This window comes from Moesziomyces antarcticus (assembly GCF_000747765.1).
Source record: "Moesziomyces antarcticus DNA, scaffold: scaffold_v10009, strain JCM 10317, whole genome shotgun sequence".
NCBI classification, from domain to species: domain Eukaryota; kingdom Fungi; phylum Basidiomycota; class Ustilaginomycetes; order Ustilaginales; family Ustilaginaceae; genus Moesziomyces; species Moesziomyces antarcticus.
Window position 1 is genome coordinate 457,743 of NW_014639001.1, and position 13,278 is coordinate 471,020.

At 61.2% G+C, this 13,278-nt stretch overlaps 3 protein-coding genes across 3 annotated transcripts; 1 reads left to right on the forward strand and 2 right to left on the reverse strand.

Moving 5' to 3' along the window:
- Nucleotides 1-32: 32 nt before the first annotated feature.
- Nucleotides 33-3,163, reverse strand: PAN0_009d3828 (MFS transporter; the record flags this gene model as incomplete). The annotated part of the gene is made up of 5 exons (XM_014800787.1): nucleotides 33-544; nucleotides 986-1,005; nucleotides 1,356-2,205; nucleotides 2,365-2,835; nucleotides 2,917-3,163. 5 exons carry the CDS (start codon nucleotides 3,161-3,163, stop codon nucleotides 33-35), a joined length of 2,100 nt encoding a protein of 699 aa, XP_014656273.1.
- Nucleotides 3,164-4,607: 1,444 nt separating this feature from the next.
- Nucleotides 4,608-8,111, reverse strand: PAN0_009d3829 (uncharacterized protein; the record flags this gene model as incomplete). The annotated part of the gene is made up of 1 exon (XM_014800788.1): nucleotides 4,608-8,111. One exon carries the CDS (start codon nucleotides 8,109-8,111, stop codon nucleotides 4,608-4,610), a length of 3,504 nt encoding a protein of 1,167 aa, XP_014656274.1.
- A 2,147-nt stretch (nucleotides 8,112-10,258) lies between these two features.
- Nucleotides 10,259-13,192, forward strand: PAN0_009c3830 (uncharacterized protein; the record flags this gene model as incomplete). Its single annotated transcript, XM_014800789.1, has 1 exon — nucleotides 10,259-13,192. One exon carries the CDS (start codon nucleotides 10,259-10,261, stop codon nucleotides 13,190-13,192), a length of 2,934 nt encoding a protein of 977 aa, XP_014656275.1.
- Nucleotides 13,193-13,278: the final 86 nt, after the last annotated feature.

Genomic DNA, 13,278 nt, shown 5'->3' on the forward strand with positions numbered 1-13,278 from the left:
GGGAACACTCCCTCGAGGACAGTCTCCCCAGCTCACGGCGACGAGGACACGTCCGTCCCCGAAGATGATGAGATCCTGACGTTCGAGACTCCCTGCGGCCCTTCTGTCGATGCCGCCCATGTCGGTACCGCCGCCGCCAGCAACCTCGGCGCCAGCACCTCCGTCGCCAGCAAATCGGCAACACCATCGCCTCTGCCCGCGACCTCGGCGCTACGACCTCCGCCGCCGCCTCCGCCATCGTCAACAACCGCAGCGCCACCAGCTTTGCCGCCCCCGCCCCCAACCCCGCCCACAGTGCTGTTCGAGCGAACAGCCAGGACTGCTACTTGCCCGGCCAGACCGACCACAGCAGCAGGTACTTCCTGGGCCCGGAGGACTTCAAGGAAGTCGGCTGTGCCAACGAGCCCGCTACCGACCGACTGGTCGTCCTCATCCTCAAGCACGACTGAGACCACAAGATCGGCAAGTCGAAGTTCAGGATCGTGCACATCGACATTGGCGACGGCAAGAAGACGCACATGTACGTTGACAACGACAGCGACCTCTCGTTGACAACGACAGCGACCTCTCGTTGACAACGACAGCGACCTCTACCGGTTCAAGACCCGGGGCGGTGCGTTCCCTCTCTGCACGACGTCAGCGGCAGCTATAGTCCGGTCGACCAAGCGTCCGCTTCCACCACGACTCGCAGATCCGACCTCCTCCACAAAGGTCATCCAATGTCAAGGCAGGTCGACTGATCATCCGCTTCCACCACGAGTCAGGATCCTGCTAGAGTCTGTAGATGCCGTGTACTGAAGGGACGCTGGATAAGTCGGGCAAGTTGTCAAAAGAAGGCGGAACGATGTGCTGCGGGCGAACCGAGCAATGAAAGGAAGCGGAGCGAATATGAATTATGATGGCCTATCTACAAGCTGTGCGAGCTGAGTGCGAGACGAGCCAATTGATCGAGACCGAGACATGCGTGTGGGCTGGAGGCACGGACCTCTAGGGCCCTGAATAACTCTGTGCAGGAAGCAGCACAAAGGCACGAGCACCGTGCGGTGGTACAAACAATGCAGACGTGCACAAACAATGCGGACGTGCATGACGTGTGGGGTTCGGAATCCGGAGGATCGGTTCGTTCATGCCGAACCCAACACCATGCACAACGTTTACAGCGAGGCAATGTGAATGGCGGGGCGGAAGCTCGTCTGCTTCCATCACGAGTCCGAGCCTCGACCTGTGCCAGATACGTGGCTTATGTACCCCTCTCGAGTGTCTGAGGCGTGAATAACCATGTGCATTCTGACCGTACCGAACGGGACCCTTTATATCACTATCATACATGAGCGTGTGTGCAGTGGCACTAGTACCTGAGTCTGAAGTGGGGGTGGTCTGAACCGAGCATCTGGATCTCGTCCTCGGACAGACCCTCGAGCTTCCAGTCCCTCTTGCCCGCCTCTCGCTGCTTGTTCTCCCACCTCTGCCACGAGACAAGGCAGACGGCGATGATGATCATGACGATGGCGCCGGCGAGGTTGAGCGCATTGCCCGGGATGTAGTTGGGCGCGTACTTGCTGAGGTAGCTCCAAGTCGAGATTAGACCGCCGATGTTGCCAAAGAAGACGGTGACTGCAATGGCGCCCGTACGTTCGCTGTCGTTGTTCGTGTTGACCGCCGCGTATGCTGGAAGCAGTGCACCCATGGTGAATGCGCCCGAGGTGGCGAAGAACGAAGCAGCATAGCGCACGTACAGATTCTTGCTTCCGAGGAACATTGAATATCCGATAATCATCAGAACCGTACCGCTGACGACAAATACCGAGCGGATGCGGAACTTGGCCGATGCATATGCAAATGCCAGCGTCGCAATCGCTCCCGCCACATTCGGCGGCACCGTAAGCAGCTGCTGGTCGATCACATCGTACTTGGGAGCAGGGAAGATTCCACGAACTACGGATGGCAGGAACACAGCAGTACCTTGCACTGAGATGTTGTCGAAGAGGAACATCATGGCGCAGGCGAGCGAGGTGGTGTTGGTGATGCCCTTCCAGATGAGCTTCTTGTGCGTCTTGTCCACCAGCTGCTTCTGTCCAACGAGCTCCGACTTGAGCCTAGCCTGAAGGAAGCGCTTCTCGTCCTCGGTAAGCCAGCGTGCAGTATGGATCGAGTCGGTCAAGGTAAAGTATCCGACGATGGCGACCACGATGGTGATGAGGCCCTCTGCAAAAATCAGAAAAATGTTAGATCAAAAATTAAGTTTACGCGCGGGGTCAGTTCATCTTTGCACTGCGACGTCACGACTTCATATGAGTGCATGGTGGGAGCGACAAGTGGGCGGTAGTTGGAACGGGGACGCGGAACGGGCGCAAATGGACGTACCAACGAGGAAGATCATCTCCCAAGACCTGACTGAACCGATATGGGGGATCTTGAGGATAGCCGACGCAAGCAGACCGCCAAAAGCACCTGCCGAAGGGGCGGTAACGAGGTAGAGACCGAGCCTAAAGACCAGCTCATCCTTCTTGTACCACCTGCTGAGGTAATACGCAATGGAGGGAAGCATACCAGCTTCCGCTACGCCCAAAAGGAAGCGGACAGCGACGGCGCCGGCAAAGTTGGTGACGAAAGCGTTTGCCATGGACAGCAGACCAAAGAGGAAGGCCATCATGGGGATCCATCGGCCGGGGCCGAGGATCTTGGTGAGGGTGGTGGAGGGGATCTCGAAGGCGGCGTAGGCGGCGTAGAAGGCGGTGAGGAGGATGTTGAAGTCGTACGACTTTGGGTTCATGCCGAGGTCCTTCTCCAGACCGGCGATACGAGCATTGCCCACATTGGCACGGTCAATAAAGCCTGTACCACCACATCAGCTCAAAAGGTCAGCTCGGAACGGAGTCGTCGAGACGCGGAAGGGAAGGATGGGAGATGACGTACACATGAGGTAGAGCATGGCGACGGTGGGTACGATCATGAGGTCGACCTTGCGGACGAGACGCTTTTCGGTGGCAGCGTCGTAGACCATGAGGCTGGGCTCGGACTTGGGCGTGCCGCTGGCATACAGCTGCGCAACGTCGCCCGAGCCCTGCTTGAACTCGGCATTCTTTTCGTCCTCGGACGAGGCGCGTTCGATGTCGCGCTGCATCACGTCGATGACGGCCGACGGCGAGGTAGTGCTCGTCATATCGTCCACTGCAATCCAAGTTGTCCAAGTCGGATGTGATCTCCAAGGCTTTTGTCGAGAGGGAGGGATGGTGTCACTGCCTTGAGAGAAGAAGGAAGGAAGGAAGGGAGGGAGGGGAAGAGGGTCGATGAGGACGATGAGACGAGAGAGAGAATGAGGAGGTCGGATGGATACGACCTTAGCTCCGCCTATATCTAGGTTGTGCAGCCGAGCGAAATGAACTTGCTCTCGGGATGCATGCAACGAGCGCGCTTATCGTCGTGTGTGGCAGTGGGGCTGTAGGCGACTCGGATCAGACGGAAAGGTTATCAACGGGAACGAAGCCGTTGGCCGAGCCGGTTCTGAAATGAGGTGGCTTGCCGGTGTGCTGCAGCGGGGGGGCTGGGATGACTCGCACGGCGTTGTGGGGTAAAATGCGGGGGGCAAAAGCATGTGGTGGCTGGACGGGTAAACTGCCGTGTGGGAGGCAGTCGGTGTATGCGGCGGCGTTGATGAAGTCGGTGGTTGGGGAGACGAAAGGTAGCTAAGGTGGCGGAAAAGGCGGAGAACGAGCATCGGAGCGTCAAAAAGGCAGGAACCACCAACTTGGGGCGCTTGACAAGGCGGGTACGTAGCACAGAGACGGGCCAGAAGACACGGGACCACACCATGCCTCACCTCTTTCTCATCAAGAAGCCAGCTACAACCCCGGTCATCGACGGTCAATTTGGTTCGGAACCGCAGTCCATGTGTTTGCTGAATCTTGGCGATCTGCCTATTGTACGAGAGGTAAGAGGCTTCGTGCTTTGTAAGTGACGGGCGCTCGTGGCTCGAAGCGAGGTTCAAACCGCCACGAGGACAGTCTGGCCGACACTCGACATTCGCCTGTTGTGGAAGGTGCGGAATGCCAAGAACTTTTGCATGCAGGTCGCGCTGCATTCGCTGTGGGCGGATGGGCGGAGACTCAACTGCTCAAGGAAAGCCGAGGTGTTCGTCCGCGAATGTGCGCGGCGCCGCGCTCATCATCCGCACAAAACGACAGCACAAAAAGGCAGGCACGATCTCACACCTTGCCCTGCCGCCCGTTCCTGACTCCGTCCCGCCATCATACGGCCATCACGGCAACACGAGTACACCACCCGTACGTACCAACACCCCGCACCTTAGTGGACGTGTTGCATGCTTTGGTTTTGCCGCCAAACAAGACGCCCTGCATCGCTTTCCCCGCACTTTTACATCCGCGTCTTCCTGCCCGTCCCGGTCCAGTTCCCGACATCCACCCATCCACGTGCTGCTGCCTCAGCCTCATCGGTCTGGACCCTCTCACCCGACATCCACAGTGCTCACACGCACCAGAAAACACATTGACGATGGACTCGTATTCGTAGGGCAGTCGTGCATGATCGACGCTTCATGTGGTCCTGCATCTCGCTCAGATTCGAGCACGCACGCTCGCATGCTTTCGTCACTCTGCCGCCACCTCGTCCTGCGCGTCCTTGTAGTTGGACTGCAACGACACTACGCTGCTCGACGCCAGGTTGGCCACATCCTTGCCCGACGCCGTCGAGTCGAGCGAAAAGTTGCGCACCACTGTCTCGTCCGCCTCGCCATTCGTCAAGCCCGAGCCGGACGATGTGAGTGATTCACGCACCACCCGCTCGGCTCCCTTGCTGTCGCGACGTGGCTCCGGGTCGTCATCGCCACCGAGCAGCCATGCCACCACCAGCCCTTGCTCCGCCTGCTCGAGCGACGTGATCGCGCCCCCGCTTCCTGTCTGTCCAAGCGCGGCACCGCCCACTTCCTTGCTGCTTGTCTTCTCTCCGCTCGTCACGGTGGGAGCAACGTTGCTCTGGTCTACTGACGGCGCAACCACACCCGCAGCGGTGTCGCTCACTTGGACTTTGCGCTCGCCATTGGCTTCCTGTCCACCAGAAGCGGCGCTCATGCCAGATGCCGAGGGAGACAGCGGCGTGCCGTCCGAGTGCATCGCCTTGTGCACAAGCGCTCGGCACTCGTCGACGCTGTGGCAGTTGCGCATCGCCCTCTCCAGCTCCGCCAGCAGCTGGATCGTCTCGAGGTGCGCGCTCGGTCGACGCGCCTGATTCGCGGTGGATGGCCGCGCGCCAAACGAGCTCCTCCTCGTGCGCGTCAGCGACGAAGCAGGCGCTATGCTACCAGACCACGCGCTCGGCGCATTGGCGGAGCGAACAACCGAGCTAGCCGAGGCTGCCGCACCCTGCTCGTCGGCAGTCGATGCAATGGGTGTCGTCGGCACCGTCGCTCCACCTGCACTGTGACCGTTGTCAGACAACGCTGCGCTCGACGCCCCACGAACAGGCAGCACGCCGTGGCCATTGGAGCTTTGGTAGCCAATGCTTCTGCGTCGGTCGGACAGGGGAGTGCCGCTGCGCTCAATCAACTGGCCTGCGTTCGTCGAGTTGCGCTTGTAGCCCCACGGCACCTTGCGACTCACGAGCTCTTCCGTGACCTTGGTCTTGGATGTGGCAGAGGCATCATCAGCGATGGTGTCGTCGTGGATGGTGCCCTCGGCTATGCTCGGCGTCTGGCTAGCGTGACTCGTGGAGCGCGAGCCGTGGCTGGCTGAGCGAGCCGCCGCCATGATACCGGCCGTGCCAGCCGCCGCAGCTGCAGCGGCTGCAGCCGTCGATGCGATGCCCAGTCCATTGGTCCCTTTCGGCGAGTCGGTGTCGGGCTCGACCACCGTGACATCCGGAGTCACCTTGGAATCGGGTGCTGCGTCTGCGCTGGCCGTCGGGTGTTCGGACGTCGAGGTCGACGAGCGCGATGCTGCCGATCGGTTGAAAGGCGCCTCATTGGGCGAGAATAGCGATCTGGACTGCTCCATCGAGTTGTTGGTGCTGCTGGTGATGTACGTGTCTTGCGAGCCTTCGAGGCTCGGCTTGGTGTCGCCACGTGCGATGGAGCGTTGGGTCTTCTGCTGTGGCGAAGCGGGCGTGCCATGCCCCGAGCTGCTGGTCGACTTTCGTCCAAACAGCGTGCGGACGCGGTCGCCCATCGCCGACTTTTTGCTCGATGCATCGTTGAGCGAAGCCGTGTCCGATCCAAAGTTGCCGAATCGCTCCGACGTCGCCGAAGGCGGTGTGGATCTGAAGAGATCCACAAGGTCCTTGGCATTCGAGGATCCGCGCTCTGCCTCGTCATCGCGAGGCTGAAGGCGCAGCCCGCTACGGCGCGGTGCCGCTGCAGACATCTGAGCCGGCAGACCGGCGTCCTCCTCCAATACATCGCGCACCAGCAGATTCGTCTTGCCAAGGAACGCAGGAGATGGGCTGCGGTAGGACGAGGGCGGAGGCGCAGCAGCCCTGCGCTCTGGACGCACTGCTGTCTGCAGCGAAGCGCGGGAGCTCGGGCGCGGGAAGGTTGTCTCGGGGACAACACCGGCGGCGCCATTGGCGGTACCTGACTGGGCATCGGACATTTGCGAGCTGAGCGTTGCAGAAGGGCTGGGTGCCTGGCCGAATGCGCCAGCTACCGGGGCAGATTCGTCTCGTAGACCGGCTGTGCCAGGGCGTCGACGCACAGATCCGAGATTGGCATCATCGCCCTTCTTGGCGACCTCGATGGTGTGAAGCCGATTGGGAGTGAGCGATACCTTCATGGTCTGATTGGAAAGCATGAGCGCTTCAAAGTCGTCGTCCGGATCGAGCGCCGAGCTGGACTGGCTGGTCTGCAAGGAGGCGGCATCGGGCTGGAGAAAGGGACGACCTGCTGTTCCATTGGGATCCGATCCTTGTTTAAAGCTGCCGCGTCGCTTCATGCTTCCGAACATGCCGGACCAGCTGCGATCCGAGCTTTGTCGCCGCCCGATGCTGCCTGTGTTGGCCTCGGAGCGAGAAGTGCTGCCAGAGGCATTGCGTGCAGGGGATGAGCGGGAATCTGATTGCGCCGCAGCACCACCTGTGGACGAGACGAGAGACGAGCTTTCGGGAGTGTTGTGGTTGGCAATGGAAGAGGAGGTGCGCAGCGTGGATGTACTGGCACGCAGAGACGAGCTGTCCGCGTGTCCGATGCTGCTCGAAGCTGCATGGCCGTGCCTGGATGACGAGGCGGTGGAGAACGGCTGCTGCACCGAGGCGCGCTTGGCCGAGAATAGAGTGGGCCCGGCAGCTTCGTCGAAGTCGCCCTCGGTGGGGACGTGCCAGGGTTTGACGACGCGTGCGTCGGAGCGGACGCCGGACCTGGCGCCATCTTCGGTGAGTTTGCGCCTGCGCGCTTCGAGGATGTCGATGCGGCGTGCGAGCTCCTGCTTGATGGCCATCTTGTTGTAGAGGGGGTTGAGCTGCTCGTCCTCGGTGATTGCTGCGCGCAGGTCGTAGAGGCTGGCTTCGTCGGAGTTGTCGCGCTCGATGACTCGGGAGACGTTCTGGAGGACGTGCTGACCGACGTACTCGAGGAGCGCGGTGACGTAGATGGCGACGCCTTGGGTGACGGTGGCGATGGGGCGGCCGTCTGTGCTCATAATGTTCTGGTCCTTGGCGAGGCCTTCGTCGTCGCAGTCGCCGAGCGTCGAGTAGAACTGACACCGCAGTCGGAGAGCTTTGAAGGCGCTCTGGACAGGAAATCCGTCGGTGCCGTCGAGTCTGGAAGTGGCCATGAGGCCCAAGGGCACTTTTGCGCCTTCTGCGCGCTTGCCATCGACGTAGCTGCGAAGCTCGAGCTCGGCCTCGAGCACGGCGTCCTTTGCCAAGAGGTTGTTGCTGAGGACCTTGAGCATGCCATCCGACTTGATGCGGTCGGTGGCTAGACTTTTGGCGGAAGCGAGGATGAGGAGGAGCAATTCGTCGAGCAAGCCATTGAGGACGAGAAGCGTCTCTGCTTGGATGCGGGTGGGACGATCCTCGGAGATGATGGTGTTTGCGGCACGAGCGCTGACAAAGGACGGAACGTCGCGCAAGGCGGCGGCGCCATTTTCCAAGGATGCGGGCATGCTCGAGGGACTTTGCCCGATGCGGTGGCGGCCGGGTGCTCCTTACGGATGCTTGTCGGGTTGCCGGTGATGTAGAATGCCTCTGTTTAGGACGAAAGTGCGAAAGGCGACTGGCTGCTGCTGAGAGGGGAGTCGTCAGAGGGCGGTAGATGCCTGTGACGGGTATGCAATGGCGAAAGGAAATCGAAGCAGTGGTGCGAGCCAATCAAGGCGTCATCTTTGGGTAATGTCCGACAAAGAGGATGGAGGCGAATGATGCGGGTGACCGACGAAAAGGAGATTCGCGGGTGAGAGGGGCGAGATGAAAAGCGGAAGCGGGTTTGGATGCAGGGCTTTTGTTGCTTGCGTAGCGACCGACGCCTAAGTGCAGGAAACTTAATGAGGACGGGTGGCAGCTCAAGACGCCGACTGGCAGCAGTGACGTGGTGCCAACCAAAGTGCCGTGCTGGGGCGCCCGATGAAATGGAATGCACTTCCTCTCGAGACTGAGCGCGCAAGGAGGTTGTAATAGCGGAGTCGCCGCGCGTCGTGGTCGTCAAAAGATGTCGATGAAAAGGAGGGTAGGGAGGGGGATGGTGGTGGGGGGAGGAAGCCGTTGCACACGCTCAAAGGGAGTGTGAGGTGCGACGACAAAGGGGACGGGCGGGCGAGCGGGCGGGCGGGTCCTTGCGATGGGAGAGCGTCGGGTGGCTACCTGCTACCGTATTGTGGACGGAGAGGTGCGGTGGGTTTCGGAGATGGCCAACAGACGAGAGGCATGAGCGTGTGTGGTTGTCGTGGCGGCGGCGACGGCGGTTGGAGGGAGTTGCGTGCATGCGTGTGGCCAAGCGTGGATCAACAAGAGAAGAGCGTTTGGATCTGCGCTCTGAGCCACTGCTCTCTGCGCAGGTGCCCTGAGCGCAACCCTGAATTGGGCGTTGCGGGCGGCAAAGTGGCACGAGCACGAGCACACGAGCACGCGCCGGCCAAGTGGGCCGATTAGAGTGTTAGTCGCTCGCATCTGCCGAGACCGGCCAGTCGCCCTGAAAGAGAACCAAAAAAGCTTTTTTGAAGAAGAATGAGCGGAGTCTGCCAATGCGGAGACGGCCCAGTCAGCAGCGAGTCAAATGGCCCAAATGCACAAACTGCACGCAGCAGACCCTGGGCGATGCAAGCCAGGAGCGCGACGGAAGCGATCCCTTTTTAGCGAGCATTTGGCGCTGGCCCTTTGATGCAGAAGCGAGCGCGATTCGACCCAGCGTAGAGTCGCGTAGAGAGAGAGTCGTGAGCTTGGTGCGGTGCATCCGATGGGAGAAGCCAGCAGCATTCACGATTGCAAAGGGCAGCTCACTGGGAAAAGAAACAGGCAGAAGGGACGCTGCACCTGCCACGTCGATTCGCACCAACGGACGCATGCCGCCAGCTGCAGTGAAGATCTTTCGGACCGCGCCGAAAGAAAGCTCATGCGTCGGGATGCAGCTCCGAAGTCAACCAACCCAACCAACCAACCAACCAACCAACCAACCAACCAGCGGCACTCTCCTGCTCCCCCTCCTCTCTCTCTGGCTCTGCGCAACTCGGTGGCGCCACATCTCCGCACTCTAACGGCTCGTCTCGACACGTCTGCTTGGCTCGGTTTAGCTCGGCTTGGCTCGTCTCGCTTTTTATGCTCAACGTTCACACACAGGAACGTGTGATGAACTCTGTGCATGGACCTGCTTTGTCCACCACACAGCCTCAGCTGCCTCGACTTCATCACAACCATGATGAGCCGATAAGCTTCCGTTCCTAGCTATGCAAACAACCGCGAGAGGAGCGATTTTTTTCGGTCGAGCATGTTAGACTGCACTTCATAGACCTCCAGCCCGTGGTTTGTCATGATGACAAGTTTCCGACAGGGTGTGGAGATGCACGAAAAAAATCGTGGCTGTAGGAGAGCTTTCGCGTGTCTTCCTGAATTTTTTCGCCGTTGTAGACGCTCTCTGACAAGAGCTGTTCGTACTCTAGGTTGACTGCCTCCAACGACCACCAGCAACCTTGAACAAGGCGCTCTTCATCTCCAAACCGAAACCTCACCCCTCACGGCCGCAGTCAGAGATCACACTGTCGGAACCCATCCGATAAAACACTTTCGTTCCCACGCCGCTCGACTCGCTCCCACCGGCATCATGGCGTCGGCATCGGCTCATCCGGAGCTGTCGCAGCCCGTATCGCTGCTGGCACATCCGAGTGCAGCTCCGGCCGAACTCGCACGCCACGCTGCGCTCCCAGCCACCGGATTCTCGTCCACAAAGTGCTCCACCGTCAGCACCGGTGCAGCCTACAAGCTATCGTCGGATGCGAGGACGCTGCGCAGGCTCAAGGGCACTCTGCCCATCCTCGTCGCTGCCAACGCGCTCAACCTGGTGAACCCGCAGACGCAGACGCCCATCCAGAGCTTCACCCTCTCTTCCGCCGACACAGCTTCGTCCGCTCCCCTCACGCTGCTCAGCTCGCTCGGCGCCGGTCGATCGCTCCGCACCACCTACGTCGGCATCGAGTCCCACAAACGCTCCAAGTCCGGCCGCGCCGCCGTCGCCGCATCTCACGAGCTGTGGGCGTTCGTCGAAGAACTCTCCGCCAAGAGCAAGGAGAACGCCGAGGTGCAGTTCAAGAAGGAGGTGCTCCCCCTCGACAAGCCTGTCCGCCTCATCCACCCGCTCAGCGATGGACGCTTGGTGCTCACCCATCCCGACGACAGCCTCACGCTCGTCTCGTCGTCGCCCATCACCTTTGACGACGAAGCCTCGGTACAGACCGCATCGACGTCGATGCAGGTGGTGCAGACCATCGACGCAACCAACGGCGCGGGCCACCAACGCTCCCATTTTTACGTCAACATCCTCGACGCACCTTCTGCCAAAGCTCTCGTCTCGCACTCTTCGCAGATCGAAGAGGCGGCTCTTCTTGGCTTGCGCATCGCCGTCACCTCGGACTACATCCTTGCCAGCACATCTGCCAAGGCCGGCGACGATTCCAAGAAGAAAAAGAGGTCAAAGCGCTCCAAGAAGGATGCCAGCTCCAAACCCAGCGCCAAAGATGCCCAAGACGACGACGACGTGGCCGCTTCGAGCGGCCATCTTCCCGCCAAGGGCGCCCCCAGCGGTCCGCTCACGCTTGAGCTCACTGCATTTGTCAAGAGCTTCGACGGCGCCTCGGACGCGATGGCTGCTCTGGTCAAGCTAGGAAGAATCGAGGTGCCAGGCTTCACCAGCGCTCGTCACGTTCAGGATGTGCACTTCCACTCGGCCGGCCGTCTGGCGCTTCTGGGCATCGACGGCCAATTGACCAGCTTCAAGCTCTCCACCTCCAGCAGCGCTGAGCCGGTGCTGGTCCGAAGCGGCGCGAGCTTACTTCCGGCTCTGGCTCCGGCGAGCAATGCACGTCCGTCGTCGTCGTCGACCGCCTCGCCGGCGTGCTGTCTGCTTCTGAGCCGCGACCATGCGCTGGTCGTCGGCGTGACGCGCGCCACACCGGCTACGCAGGACAAGGAGCGCATCGCGGCGCTCATCGTTGATGTGGAGCTGGGCGCAGTGCTGCGTGAGATCGACTGGGCCGTTCCGTTTGTTGCGCCCTCGAGCGCGGCTGCATCCACGCTCGGCCTGCTGCAGCGCATGACGACCATCTCGGCAACGCGCATCGCGGGCTCGACCAGCGTCATCACCATCGGCGCTCCCACGGTGGCAGCGCGCATCTCGGACTCGTCCGCCAACGCAGAGGCACTCCTGCAGCTGCAGCAGCGCCGACTCTGCGTGCTCTCGATGCCGTTTGTGGTGCCCGAGGCGAGCGTGCTGCGCGATGCACTCGGAAAGGGCGATCTCACGGCGCGATGGATTCAGACGGCTGCCACGGACGCAGCGGACGCAGCTGGCGTGTCGGCATCGGATGCGAGCCGAGCGGACGTCTTGGACCAGATCAAGCGCATCTCACAGGCGACCGGCAATGCCAAGGCGAAGGGCGCCGAGATCAACACGCTCATCAGCCAGTGGATCGAGGCTTCTACGGCGGACGGACGCATGGTGGAGACCATGTCTGCACCCGAGGCGGATACGGCGTTCTTTGGCGAGCTGCTCGACGTGCTGCTTCCGGCGCCGTCTTCACGCAAGGGTAGCGCGTCTGGCTTGACTGCATCGGCGGCATTGGTGACGATGCTCAAGCATGCACGGGTGCATCCGTCTGTGTTTGCATCGCTGCAGCCCACGGCGGGATCGACGGCGGCGAACGGTGCGGTTGCGTCGCCCTCCAACGCAGCACGTCTTTCGGAATTCTGGGCGAGGATCGGGAGCAGCAACGAGCCGAAGCTGGTGCGTGCGGCGATTGAGCGGCTTCCGGAAGTGTCGGAAGAGACGCTGGTATCGCTGCTCATGACGGCGGTGCGAGGGCTTAGCGCGTCGAGCGCATCCAAGGCGGCAGCTGGGTTCATGGCGCTGGTGGTGGAGCTGGTGGAGGTGCCGGTATCGCGGGCGGCTCTGAGGAGTGCGCTCAAGACGCAGCTGCGCGACGATGTCGAGTCGGTGGTGGCGCTGCTGCAGATGTGCAACGCGTGGATCAGCCAGACGATTCAACTGCCTCTGCAGGTGGTTGAGCGCGGGGATGACAGCAAGATGCCCAAGGCGGAAGCGGCGATGGCGCTGGCGACGGATGTGCTCGACACGTTCTTCCCGCTGCTGCTCACGACGCCGCGCACGCACGCTACGGTGGAGGCGCTCTCGGCGACGATCGGACGATACGTGCAGCTGATGTCGACGCTGCGACTTGTGAATGCGCCGCTGTCGGCGTTTGCCAAGCTGCAGCAGGAGAATGCGCTGCTGAGCGAGGCGGCGAGCCGCGACAAGAAGAGCAGCAAGAGAGGCACGTCGTTGGCGGCGAGTGGCGCCATGGCGTCGGCGGGCAATGCCAAGGTGCACGCGAGCAGCAAGGCCGAGGCGACGGCGAGGGCCGAGATGGGCGGTGGACTGGGACTCAAGCTGGGCACCATGGGCGAGGCCAAGACGCGCCGTCTGCAACTGTTGGAGCAGAGCATGCTGGTGGGCGCCTACAGCTTCGAGCGTCTCGAGATCTGACATCCCTCACCACTCAAAAAAATCAACTCTTTTCTCTCAAGGATCGATCGGGGACGAGCCTGTGATGAACGGATCCGGGCGATGTG